Here is a 13175-nt window from a genome sequence, read left to right as displayed (position 1 = left end):
CTATTGTGTATGTGGGTGGGGATGCTGGGCCCCCCGGAGAGGTGAGGTCTTTCCTGAGGGCACATAGTAGGGACCCCTGAGACTCTCGCTGCCAAAGTGCTTCTTCTGTAAGGAAGGGCGATTCTTGCCTTTCCTTCTCCCCTCCCCACTCCACCACCTGCAAAAATCAAAAGCAGTGGGCATGAGAGGCCTGGCTGACCAGGGAAGTTTCTTTCCCTGTTCTGGGTTTTTGTCTTTTGCCCTGGCCCCTCCGTGTCTTAGACCAGGGAGAGAGAGGCTCCCAGCCAGGGCCTCGTCATTAATAGCCACTGTGTTCTCAACCCAGCTTTGCTATCGGGTTGGAATAGGGGTGGTGGTCTCCTCATCTCTGGAGGAGGGACCACATCCTGAAGCCGGGAATCACTGAGGCTTGGAGAGCGAGCAGTCAAGGAGGCATCCACACAACTCAACAACCCCTTTCCCTTGGGCCAAGGGCCAGGATACAGTTCCCCCTTTTGCCCAGCAGACGGCGGCCACAGCACAGGCACAGCTGGATGGGCTGTAGAACCAAGTCTCAGCTTTGGGACAATCCTGCAGGGGGCTGGTATCTTTTCCTCAATTAAGGGAAGAGAACCCAGAACCCAAGCCTTTCCTTCCTTCTTGGTGCCCTGGAAGTTAGTCCTTACACCTGTCTGACTGCCCCCCCCCCATCTCTCTTGCCACAGCAAGTAGGGGCAGGGCTGAGGGGAGAATTCTCTCCCCTCCCCCAAGGCTCCCGTCCAGCTTCTCTATTTCCTCTTTTCCAGAGGAGCTGGGCAGGAGAGGGGGCTGCAGAGAGGGCAGGACAAGAAGGGAGGGAAAGAGGATTCTCCATGCCGGGAAAGAAGGAAAATGCCAAGGACCTAACACCAAATTTATCACTTTTTAAAAACAAGAGATTTTTCCCAAAAGTGAAGAGTAAGAAACTGATCCAGTGTCCATGCATTCCCAACCGCAGTCTCCATTGCAGGATACCTCCTCCACTCTCAGACCTGTTGTGGGGGAGGGGCAGAAAGAGAGGGCGAGTGAGAGACCAGAGGGCCTACTGTCCCCACCCTTGCTGCTCTGCCCATCGTCAAGCATCTAACCTCCAATGTCTGACACCAGTCCCCCCAACTTGTCCAGCTTCATGCAGGGGAGGGAGGAACTGGAAAAATCAAAGCCCACAAGGCTCTCTCATCAATGCCTCCACTCCAGGCAGGACTACAGCTCACACAGCCTGGACATGAGGTTCTTCCTCTGGGTTCCAAATACTTTTTCTCAGAAAGCTGATGGCAGACTTCCATCACCCATTCTAGGAGCCAAACACCCTAGTACTGAGCCTAACCTCACTCCTTTGTCCTGTAGCTTAATCCCATTTCTCTTTGTCCATGGATACATAATACCCCCAAATCTTCTTGCCTGAGACAAGAGCTTTTCAGTGACTGAAGCTGGTCCTTTATTCCCCCTTTTCCTGATTCCAGATCTTCATCCTTGCCGTTATCTACGCAGCCTGCTTTCCTGCAGACGGGGGCGCCCAGTCCTGGGCTCTTACCGAGTTGGCTCCCTGGGAATCCAATGGTGGTATATGGGTTGTGGGTTCCTCTTTGCTGGGTTTCTCACTGCCCCTCTCCTGAGCTTTAGGGATGGGTTCTGCAGGCTCTAAGGAGGGAAAATGGGCGGTGGGAGGGAAAGGCAGTATTCATGAATTTTGGTAGAGGTTGCTGCTCCTCTTACCCCATCTGATACTCCAGTGACCCTTGAGAGGGGGGGCAATCAGATAAGACCCATGGTGTGTTCTCTGATCACAGCTATGACTATAGGACCATTTTTCTTTTTTTATTTGCCATCAGAAATTTAAAAAATAAAACAAAACAAAGGAAAGTTAAAACAAGTTTGGGTACAATTTGGCTAAACCTGACTTTGTATGGGACTACTGATGGTCTTCATTGATGTCATTTAGTGAGACCATTCAGTTCACTGCAGAACTATTACCGTGTTTGATTACAGGGTGCTCTGCTAGGTAGTATGTAATACACAGTACATGTATGATGTCACCTTCGGGTAACTGGAAGAACTCTGGATTCTAGAATCCACGTGGGATAAGGGACTGCAGACACGTGTTAACAGCACTTCCATTTACTGCAAGCTTTGTATGTGTCAGCTCCTGGGCTAAGAACGGGTCTCATTCCATTTCCACAAACAACCCAAGGCTAGAGGCGTTGTCATTATCATTTTACAGACCGAGGGCAGTGAAAAACAAACAAACAAACAAAACAAAACTGCTGGTGGAATGACAGAGCCCAGCTTCCAGCCTGTGAGTGTGGGTCCCTTGTTGGTGGGCTCGCACCACCCAGCAGGGAGCACCACCCCCCAACTCCATCCAAGCAGGGAGGGGCTGGGATCATTCAGTGAGGCAACGTGAACAGAGGCAAACACGTGTGGTCCATAGAAATGGATCCATATTCTCAGGGCAGTTTCTGGCTATGATGAGACCCCTCCCCATGATGGGTAAGGTCTGCCTCCTCCTGGGCCAGTCCCTCCCCAGCCTGAACGTACTTTGTGCTCTCCCAGACGAGCCCAGCCTTAACTCCGCTTCTGTGTCTTTCATCCCAGGCGGGCAGGACTCCTGGGCCCCTGTGCTCTCAGCTGCTCCCTCGGGTTCCTCTCCCTGCTGCTGTTGCCCCAGGTGATGTTCAACCATCATCTGGAGCTCTGGGGGCACAGAGAAAGGGAGGGATGTGATAGCTCAGAGTCTCCTCTGTGGACTGTCCTATTCCACAGCCCCATGGAAGGGCCAGTGGATCCTGTGTGACTTTTCCACCCTCTGAGACCTGAATGGGGTGGGGGTAGGGGATATTTGCTGGGCACCAGGGAGGGCCTAAAGGTATACAATAAAACACATTTCCTTCGAAAGTAAGGGAGGGGAGGGGCAGGGCCTTCAGGAACCATAGATCTTCCTAACTCTCTGAGATACTTGATCTCCCGTGGGGGGAAAGAGTAAAGACTCCATTTAGATTCAAGAAATACTTGAGAACCTTCCGTGTGGTGAGCACTCATTGTCTCTTTAGCTGCCATAGTGAGGTGGTGCTCAGGGCTCAGTGGGTGAAGCAGGTTCTCCCAGGCCTCCCAGCTAGTCGGAGGCAGAGCTGGAACCCAGCCCAGACTGTCTAGCAGCAATTCGATTATAATAAAGGCGGGTTTAAGGACTTCCCAAGGATTCCCTCCAAAAAGGGGTCATTAGGTCTACTGCTCAGTCTTAGGCACAGAGGGGAAGAAAGGGATGGGAAGGTGGGGGGGTCTTCCTAACCTTTCATTGTGGGTGTGGTCCTTGTCACCTTCTTCCGTTGTCGTGGAGACATGGCCAACGTGGACTGTGAAGGACACAGAGCATAGGTGGGGGGGCCAGCCCTTCTCCCCTGCCTTCTGTGCCTTGCCATGCTTTTGGATTGGAGATTGGGGGTCAGCTATGGTCTTCAGAAAGTGAGGGGAGAAATATCCTGCTTCCCAGGGTGCTCCCCTCCCCCACACAGTGGTGAGCAAGGAGACTGGGTATGGGGGATATGGTGTGTGTATGTGTATGTGTGTGTCCGCTCATATTCACTTGGAGGCAGAGGAGAGGGAGTCAAAAGGCCTTACAGATTGGGGAGGGGGTGGTCTTAGGAATAATCCTCTGAAGAAACTCTGGGTTCTCTGGGCTGGGCTGAGCGAGAGGGACCGGCTCACCTTGAGAAGCGGGTTGGGGATCCGGTCTTCATCTATCTCTGAGGGGAACAGGGAAAGGATAATGTGAAGAGGACTGAAAACCGAGGGGTCCCTATGGAGCTGACTTCCCAAGGGGAGAAGCCTCAGCAGTCACCAGCTTTCCGATCTGTCCCTCACATCTGCCCTAGGAAGCTGGCCCTGATGGCTGCCCCAGGCCCGCTCCCTTTGGCTCCCTCCTGCCCTGCTTTCTTCCCTGCGCGGAGTCCTGTTCTTGACTCTGTGGTCAGTCTGTGTCTACATCCTTGCCTTGGACCTGGAGGTTCCTGAAGTAGAATCCATGGTCCTTTGGCTCTTTCCCTCCATCTCCTCCCAACCATTGTCCCCCTACCCTGCGCAGCATTCAGGAACTGAATCCTGCGCGGGAGGGAAGACGGGATAAAGGAGAGCAAGTTTCCCCTGGGCAGGGAGGTACAACAACCCTTTTTGGTAGTTGGGTGCAGGCTGGAGATTCCAGCCTTTTGAACTCCAGGCTCACTTATGAGCACGACCGCCTTTCTGCCACTGTCCTGGCAAGCTCCCCTGATATTCTCAAACACCTGGTTCTCTCTCCAGACCTTGCTGGGCACATGGGTGACCGGAATGCCAGCTGCTCCCTGAGCTGTGTCTAACCTTCCCCTTCCCCTCTGGGGGCCGGGAAGATGGCTGATGGAGGCGGTCCCTCCCCCTCACAGCTGTCACTGCCTCTGGGGGTGGGGGGCCTGCAGCATCTCCGTTGCTGGAGAAATCTGGAAAGCTGTTGCCGCAGCAACCAGCACTCAGTTGACCACCCCAATTCCTGGGGGGCTTAGGAACCAGGTGCTTTCCCTCCCCTTCCCCAGAACTGCTCCATCTTGCCAAAGCAAAGGAAATGCTCCTGCTAATACAGCCACCACTTTCCCGACTCTGATCCCCGGGGGGCTGCGGAGCTAGCTCTCTGAATCCTTGGATCTGCACTTGTTCTCGCTAGTGCCCGCCTGCTCTCACTGGACCTGGCTGTCCGCAGCAGCACCCATGCCCTTCAACGACCCATCCCTGGGGTTACCTGGGGAGGACTGGTCACTGGTCAGCACGAGGGTGGCAGGGGTGGGGCGGCGCCTCCGAATCTGAGGGAAGAGGTCAAGTGCACGTGGAAGCATCGAAGCCCCACCCAATACCACTCAGCAACATAATCCAGGCTCCTGGCTTAATACATCTCAAAAAATGCCACATTACACTGAACCTACACATTCTCGGGCCCACCCCTCTCCCTTGGGGACCCAAAAGACCCCCAACCCCTTTCTGTTTTTGCATCTCCCTCATAATCCATCTTAGCAGCTTTATCTGCTCTCATGCATTGATCTCTGGCTGGCTGTCCTTCCGTTCATCCTGATCAATGGTCAGAAATAACCCTGGAGGTCCAAGGCTCTTCCCTCAGTGTTCCAGCCCACAGCCCCAGACAGACATTAACCTTTAGTGCCCTGGCATCAATGGAGAGCACCCTGTGGTCCCCGCCCAGGCTGGGGGAATGGCACAGGGAAGGTAGGGATGAAGGTGCCTTCTCCCGGCCAACGCCCATGCCTTGGCTCATTCTCCAAAGTCCTCCCTATCCTTGGGTACACTGCCTTTCTAATTTGTCAGGAAATGCGGTCTGGGGAAATCCTTGTCATGGTAAATAAAATACTAGCAGGAGCCATAGGCAGGAGTCTAATCAGGGCCTAAAGTTACCTGAAAAATCTTATCCTGGGCTCCAGGGTCCCGTTCTAAGAAATTAACATATAAAAGCAGACTGCGGGCAGGGTGGCTGCTGTTCCTTTGCCATGCTGCCAATAAAGTTGATTGTTGTTGAAGTCAGTCCAAGGACTCCTGGGACGTGTGGGTTTTTTCCCTTTCTCTGGAGGGTATAGAGGCTTAGAAGCGAGGGGTCTCGTGGGGCTGGAGTCCCCGTAGCTCCCTCCAGGGCAGGAGAGAGGAGGGAAGTCTAAAGGGGTTGGGAAAGGGGCTAAAATTATCCAGGGCTGAGGGCAGTAGGGTGAGGATACTGAAGGATCAACTTCCTATCTTCTGTGTCCATTATGTAGCTTCACTACCATTGGGGGTGGGGTAAGACGCCTGCCCTTCTCTATGCCCAGAAATGGATTTCAGCCCTCACAAGAGGTTAGTCTGAGAGGGGGACTCTCCCCAAAGAAATGGGATGCATCCAATGGGGGCATTGTGGGGGTAGGTCACTGTTTCTCTGGAGATTCCAGCAACATCTGTTTGGGGTGACCTTTCAAGGTCCCTGGCAGTACCAGTCTTCTGTGTGTGTGTGTGTGCGTGCGCACGTGTGTGTGCACACACACGCGCGCATGCACATGCACATGCACATACACATAGGCACTACACAAACATCTGCTGTGAGTCTGACTGGCCGTTCCTGAGGCAGAGGGGCTGGGCGCCAGCAGGTTGGCATGTGGGCTTCACATCTGTGGGGTGAGGGGAATCCCTTCCTGGGGAGGACTCCTCTTTATGTCTTTCTTGCTGTGGGTGGAGGGGGGATGCTGGCTGTGGAGGAGTCAGAGACACAGGGAGAGGATGGGGATGTTAGTGGAAGGTGGGAGGCTGAGAAGGGACCACAAGGAGGACAGAAAGGGCCTTTGAGAGGGCAGCAGGGCTCTGCGATGTTGGACAGGCCCCTTCCTTAGCCCATTTCCTTGCCTTGGATAAGATTTCTAGGCACTCAAGAGTCTTTGAGAATTTCGATATCATATAGTTGAAGGGAGTCAAATCAGCCTTCCCAAAGCACCTTCCAGGCACCTGAACTACTAGGTAGCAAATAGATGGTCTCTCTTCTTTCTCTTGCACCTATCTTCAATCCCAGTGTTCAAGGACACCTGGTGCCTTTGCCTCTGATTTGCTGCCAAACCAGTCATGCCAAAGACCTGGTAGCTGTGGGCACCCCTCCACCCGCTGCCATTCTGTGCTCCATAACTCACAGCTTCTAACCTCTTTTGCTATCCCATGCCAGTCTGGATTAGGAGCTCCTGCCACGCCTGGAGCTTCTGGATTGGGTAACACACTTGGGTGACCCAGCTAGAGGGGCCGAGTTAGACTGCAGGTAGAATTTCAGGTCTAGTGGACACCAATTTCAGAATATTAGAGAAAAGCAGGTGGAAGTCCCAGTTCTTTTTTCCCTCTGGCGCCTTACCACTGTCTTCTCCTCCTCTGTTTCCCCGACCCCTGAACAAGCTGGCCTACCCCCTCCTCCTCCCAACACACACTGACACCTGCCTTCTCCAACACCAAACAGATGCAGGTGTCAGGCTGTGAGACCTGTCTATGCTGGTGGAAGGCAGTCCTTCTTGGCACCTCACCCTTAACCCCACCAGCCCACAGTCATGGGCCCTTTTTTGAGTCTGAGGTTATCTTAGCCAGCCCCCTGCCTCCAGGTGTAACAGCCTTGCCCTTGACTCTGGGGAAACACTCCCCACGCTCAGGCTCTCCACCCTCCTCATCCTCACCAGGCCTGAGGTCTCCCCACAGTCCCTCCTACTGTCACCCCTTCCAGGTCTGGAGAAGCGGCTTACCCCAGGCCAGGGCGGGGGGCAGGTGCAGGTTCTCACCCCTACCCACACTTTGGGAAGCTGAAGTCACAGGGAGAGTGTGTGTCCCGACCCTTCCCTTCACACCTTGACCTTATTCCACCAAACAGCTGGAGCAAGCCAGAGGACACTCTCTCCATCCCATCCCAAGAGGCTACAGAGTTTTTTCAGGTGGGGAGGCCCAGCCAGGGTCCTGGGAGCCATTTGGGGGAAATGGAGAACTGACCTTGTGGCCAATGGATATTCCTTAGGAACGGGGATGTCCAGGGAAATGGACAGAGAACACAAAAAAAGATGGAGCAATGAGCAAAAGAACAAATATTTCGTAAACGGGCGGTAGTAGTGATCATGGGGGGGTCACCGTCTCCACACAAATGCTCACTCTCCCTGAGACACACACTTGCTCACACACTCTCATCCACTGCCGCCTCTGCCAGGCGGCTCTGAGCTAAAAATAGACCAGGCCCTGAGCTGGGCCAGGGCCTTGGACTCCCACCCCTTGAGCCAAGGCCAGCACAGGATTGCTCCCCTGCCCATGGGGTTCCTTGCACCCAGCCCCCAGAAAGCCCCTGCCTCTGGCTTCCCTGGGCCCATCTCTCCATGCCATCCCCACTCCCTGTGCTCCAAAGGGCAGGAGTTGGGAATAGGGACCCACGTGTCCAGACTTACAGAAGAGGGGACCCTCAGCCTGTGGACCCGACCACCCTTTCCCCAAAGCCCCAGCCCTTTCAGTTTTCCTGAGCTCCTTCTTGTTCTCACTCTCTGGAGTCAGGCAAGGTGGCCTTTGGTTAGGGGAGGAACCCGGAGGGCTATTTCTCTTCTTTCAACTCCTTTGACAGCACCAGGCTCCCCTCCATTACCTACCTTTTCCCCGAACCCCTCCCGCAAGGCTGCCGGTACCCTTCGGCGCCCCCACCGAGCTCAGAAACTCTGGCGGGGGCTGACTGGGTGGGGGATGCAAGACTGGCGAAGGGGGGGGGGAGGGGTCGTGTCCTCATGCAGGCCCCCTCCCCCAGGGCTGGGGAGGCAGAGAGCGACCCTCTGCAGGGACAGGCTTCGAGGGGAGGCGCTCGCCCTAGCATAGACAGGGGGATGTGGCTCCAGCGGTGGGGGAGGGGAGAGAAGCCCCCCAAACTGAGCGCGGTCGCCCTCACAGGGGCGCATTGCCAAGGGCAGACGAAGAAGGTTTCTCAGCCCAGGGGTCCCTCGTCCTTTGCTGGGCGAGTCCCCGGCCACCCCACCCTGCTCCGCACCTGCTCCGCCGCCTCGGGGTCAAGGTGCGGCTCCAGCAGCGGGACGGTGAACTGGATCTTCCGCGGGCTGTTGTCTTGCTCCATGGCTGGGGCGGCGGCCGCTGAGCCCGCGATGCGGCGGGAGGGCAGGCGGCGGGACTCGGGGCTGGGGCGGGCGCGCTCCCTCTCTGCTCCGCTCCACTCGGGCCCCGGCCCCAGCCCGGCGCGCTCAGCTCCCGGCTCCCGGCACAGCGCTCCCGGCTATCGGCCCCGGGGACTCTGCGGCCGCCGATTGGCTCCGCACCCGCCCCTCCCGGCCCCCTCCCCCTCCCCCAGCCCGGAACTTTAACCCCGTCGTGGCTGCTCCGCCGGCTGCGGGGGTCCCCACCCCGCGGGCGGGCGAGCCGGGTGTGGCTGGGTCCGGGTCGTGGTCGGCGGCCCCTGCCGGCATCCAGGTGTCCTCAGAGATCCGGGCAGGGAGTGGGGGTGGGGAGCGGGACGGAGAACTTCTTCAGGCTGGGACAGGTTTTATGAGTGGGAAGGTAGAGAGGGGCGCTGCCAAGAGGAGGCGGCAAACGCGAGAGGAAGATTTCATTTATGATCTTAAAACGGGTTGTCTCATGGAGCGAGGAAGGAAAGGGGATTTAGGCATGCAGCAGGAGGGATGAAGACTAGATACGGAGAGGGACTTTCCTTGGAGAGGAAAACACTAGGACGAAGGTGAAAACTTGGAGGGGAGGGGTGCGGTCCGGGCGCTGGCAGTTCCCTCGGCCGACCGGGAGGGAGAACTGAAGACCTTAAAGGGTCTCCAGAGGCCAGAGCCTCCCTCTCTTGAAGTGCCGATGAGAGTGGGTGGAGGGCTCGGGGAGAAAGGACCATCTGGGAATCAGCAGAGGGAGCGTTGGGGGTGGGGAGCCGATAATGCTTGTGAAATAGATTTCTCTTTCTGCTTGCTAAACTGTGGGGCTGCAAAGCAGGTGAAAGGCCTGCAAGGGGAGAAGGCTGGGGGATGGAGGGGGGAGCTCCTGGTGGGGTGGCTTGTTTACAGCTGGGGTTGGTTTCTGATTCCGCTACTGGCAGGGTGATGAAAATGATCTGCTGTAACTGAAGGGATGGAGGTTAGACTCCCTGAAGAACTTACTACGTTGGTATATGACCAGAAGTCAGTCAATACCTGTGAGTGAGGCAGATAGGTTATTCCTAGGATCTGGTGGGTACCATGCCAGGGTCTGGGGGCAATAGGATAGAGGGAGGAGAGGTGCTGTGGCCCTGAGGGGGGTGCAGGGCTGGGTGCATCACTGGGGGAGGAGAAGGACTGGAGGTAGGGAGAAGGGACAGGGAGTTCTGGGGGAGGGGCTGGGCCAGGGCCAGGGCCAGAGATCTGTTTCTTTAGCCTTCAGACCAGCAACTGGCAAGCTCCACACAGATTATGCTTGGTTCTCTGGGGTCCCTATGATCACCCTCTCCTCTGAGGGCTCAGCCTTACTTCCTAGTTGCCTCCTCCCTTGAGCAGCCCTTCCCTGACCTGGATATCAAGGCCCCTTCCCCTTTTACCTCCCAAAATAGCCTCCCCTGTCCTCCCCCCTAGCCATATCTCTTTACACACATCAGGCCCAGCTCAGTTTTCTCAGGGCAGGCCTGGGGTTATAGGGACTCAGTGGGCCAGCCAGACCTCCATTTGCTTGTTAACCGACCCCATTTTGCTGGGTGTCAGTCACCTGACTCTAGGTCTGTCACCTGAACTCTAGAAATGACCCCCTACACTCAGTCTGCACTTGTAGGGTCCCTCTGATTTTTTAAAAAAACTTTTCCTCTCCGGTTTTATTGAAAAACAAGCAACATACATCACTGTATAAATTGAAGGCACACAGCACCAGTTTGACTGACATATATTGTGACATGAAGACCACAATAAGTTCAGCAACACTCATCTTCTCATAAGATACAGTAACAAAGAAAAAAAAAAGAAAGAAGAGAAAAAAAGGGGGAAAAATTCTTTGGGATGAGAACTCAGGAGTTAACTCTGTAGCAACTTTCCTGTGTAACACACATTGGTGTTAGTTTCCGTCATCATGCTGTACAGTACACCCCAGCACCCATTCATCTTAGATCTGGAGTTTGTACCCTTTGACTACCTTCCTTCATTTTTCCCTCCACCTCCCCTCTGCCTCTGATAACTGCAAATCTGATCTTTTCTAGCAGTTTGACTTTTGCTTTAGATTCCACATACAAGTGAGATCATACAGGATTTGTCTTTATCTGGTTTATTTTGCTTAGCATAATCCTTTCAAGGTCCATCCACATTATAGGATTTCCTCATTTTTTAAGGCCAAATAATATTCCATTGTATATACACATACATCTCTATAGCTATGTCTTTATCTGTGTCTATCACAACTGTCTCCATTCATCTGTTCATCCCTCAGCGGACACTTAGGTTGTTTCCATGCCTTGGCTATTGTCAAGAATGCTGCCAGGAGCATGGGGGTGCAGATAGATATCTTTTTGCCTTTACTCTTTATTTGATGTAGCAAGGCCAGGCAGGAAAACAACTGGTTGTATTTCCCAGCCCCTCCCCTGAAGCTGCTCCCCAGCACTGCCCCCCCAACCAGAAGTGACCGAGGAGGGAGGGGGTATGAAGACACTGAAGCCAAGGGGAGGCAGATGGGGAGGGGAACGCAGGGTCCATTAGCATGCAGGCGCTTGCTCTGGCTCTGCCCCACTTGCCTACCTCCTAACCACACATACACAGGAAAGGGTCCCAAATATCTTCCAAATAGGTGACTTGTCCATCCCTTACCCCATTCCACCAGGACCGTGGAGCTTAAAGTCAGGATGCTCACACCCTGCATCTCTGGGGCCTCAGAATTCCCTCACTGAGCCTCATTTGTAAAATGGGAGAAGAGACCCTGCCTGATAGGGTTGAGTCTCATATGAGTTAAGGTACCTGGCACATAGAAGACCCTTGATCAATCCGTGCCTGCTATTGTTACTGTCTTGTCATCTCCCAGCAGGGCAGCCGTGAGGGGAGTCGTCTCTCTAGACTCTCATCAGGAGAACCTTCACGGACCCCCACAAAGCCAGTTTGCCTGGGCCTCTTTCATATTCCTTTTTTCCCCCTCAGACTGTGGTCTGGCCATGGAGATGCCTCTCAAAGTCCTACACCCACCCTTCATGTTGCTTCCTTAAGCTCCAGGTTCTCCAAACCCCTTTCCCCAAAAGCTACAGGAAAGGAGAGGGGCCCAGGTTGCTCAGGCTTTGGAGAGATGGCTGATGAGGGCTTTGTGGGGAGAAGGGTCCCAGGAGCAGCCGGTGCTGGGGCGGAGGCAGAGGAGGAGAGAGCAGGGAGAGGGAGGAGACAGCTCTGCGTATGGGCTTGGCTTCAAGAGATGGAGGCTGGGTGCAGGTGGGCGAAGTGTTTGTGGGTAGCGGGGAGGTGGAGTGTGGCTGGCTCTCGCCTATGGGGCTAGGGTCTCTGCATGGGCTAGAATGGGGCTGTCTGGGTATCCTGTTTTGACCTTCATTCATGCCCAGAGCTGGGCGGTGGCTGTGAGTGTATGTTGAGCTTGTGGGTGGAAGAAGGCATGGGTTGCTCACACACAGGGCTGGCGAGGCGTGGAGGGCCCACTACTTGCTCTTGGAGCCCCCTGGTTGGAGGTGGAGCCTGCCTTGCCCGAATCCCTTCCCCGGCTTGCAGGTGCCTGCTGGGAGGTGGCACGCAGGTGCAAATGTTGCCATTGCTGCTGCAGTTACAGCCCTGGCTGGAGGAGAAGCAGCTGTTCCGCGCAGGGCACTTCTGGTTCCATGAAATATTTAAGGCCACGGGGATGTGACTTGGTGACGCAGTCACTTCATCTCTGCTCTCCCCAGCCCCCCCCCCCCCCAGCCCTGTCTTAGAGCTGGACTCTGGGTTGATGGGTCTGTTCTTTTCGTTCTCAGGACGTCCTGCTTTTATTTAGCTGTCCTCTTTACCTCCACAAATCTTCTCATGCATTAATTCACTAAACCTCACAACCGACCTGGAGGGAGGCTTGTGTTAGATCTTGATTTTACTTCTTATGGGTGAGGTCACAGAGCGAGCTGATGCTGGAATGGGTCGCTAGGTTAGAAGGTTAGAGCGTCAATTCCTGCCTCTGCTACCAACTCTCTGGGCCACAGTGGTGGGGCAGTGACCTCCTCCCTACACCGAATGCATCCTGGTCTCTGTTTAATCATCTGTAAAATGAGGGCGACTAGGCAGTGGCGTGGGTTTCTTCCCATTCTAAAATGTTGTCATCCTGAGTTAGGGGTGCTCCAACCACATCCTGGGAAGTCTCAGACCCAGGCTTGGAATCAGAGGCAGGGATCATATGTCTGTCTTTGCATTTCTCCCCACCTGGCTGTTGTGGTGGGGGTGAACTTCTGCTTGTTGGATACATGACGCACTCATACTTTTTCACACACTTGGCTCTGACAAGGTGAGGCTTGAGACTGATTTATCCACCCAAAGGAGCAACGACCCCATCCAAGTGGTCCCCCCAGGAAACCATATGTTCACACCAATTTGCTGTAGTTTCTCAAACATTTCTGGAAACTCTTTTGGAAGCATCTCAGAGCCTGTGGCATATGCTCTGAAAATCCTCACTGTGGAGTGACTCTTTGTCCT

General features: G+C 54.7%; 1 protein-coding gene across 1 annotated transcript; it reads right to left on the bottom strand.

The window, feature by feature from the left end:
* Positions 1-878: 878 nt before the first annotated feature.
* Positions 879-8817, bottom strand: PPP1R1A (protein phosphatase 1 regulatory inhibitor subunit 1A). The gene is made up of 7 exons (XM_004774525.2): positions 8552-8817; positions 4784-4844; positions 3724-3761; positions 3308-3371; positions 2557-2712; positions 1553-1659; positions 879-1010 (listed from the first exon to the last, which is right to left on the bottom strand). Exons 1-7 carry the CDS (start codon positions 8633-8635, stop codon positions 1005-1007), a joined length of 516 nt encoding a protein of 171 aa, XP_004774582.1. The 5' UTR covers positions 8636-8817; the 3' UTR covers positions 879-1004.
* Between the last annotated feature and the right edge of the window lie 4358 nt (positions 8818-13175).

Source organism: Mustela putorius, unplaced genomic scaffold (genome assembly GCF_011764305.1).
Source record: "Mustela putorius furo isolate JIRA1106 unplaced genomic scaffold, ASM1176430v1.1 tig00537227_pilon_pilon_pilon, whole genome shotgun sequence".
NCBI lineage: Eukaryota > Metazoa > Chordata > Mammalia > Carnivora > Mustelidae > Mustela > Mustela putorius.
Note: the sequence above shows the minus strand (reverse complement) of the source record. Positions and strands in the feature narration are given on the sequence as shown.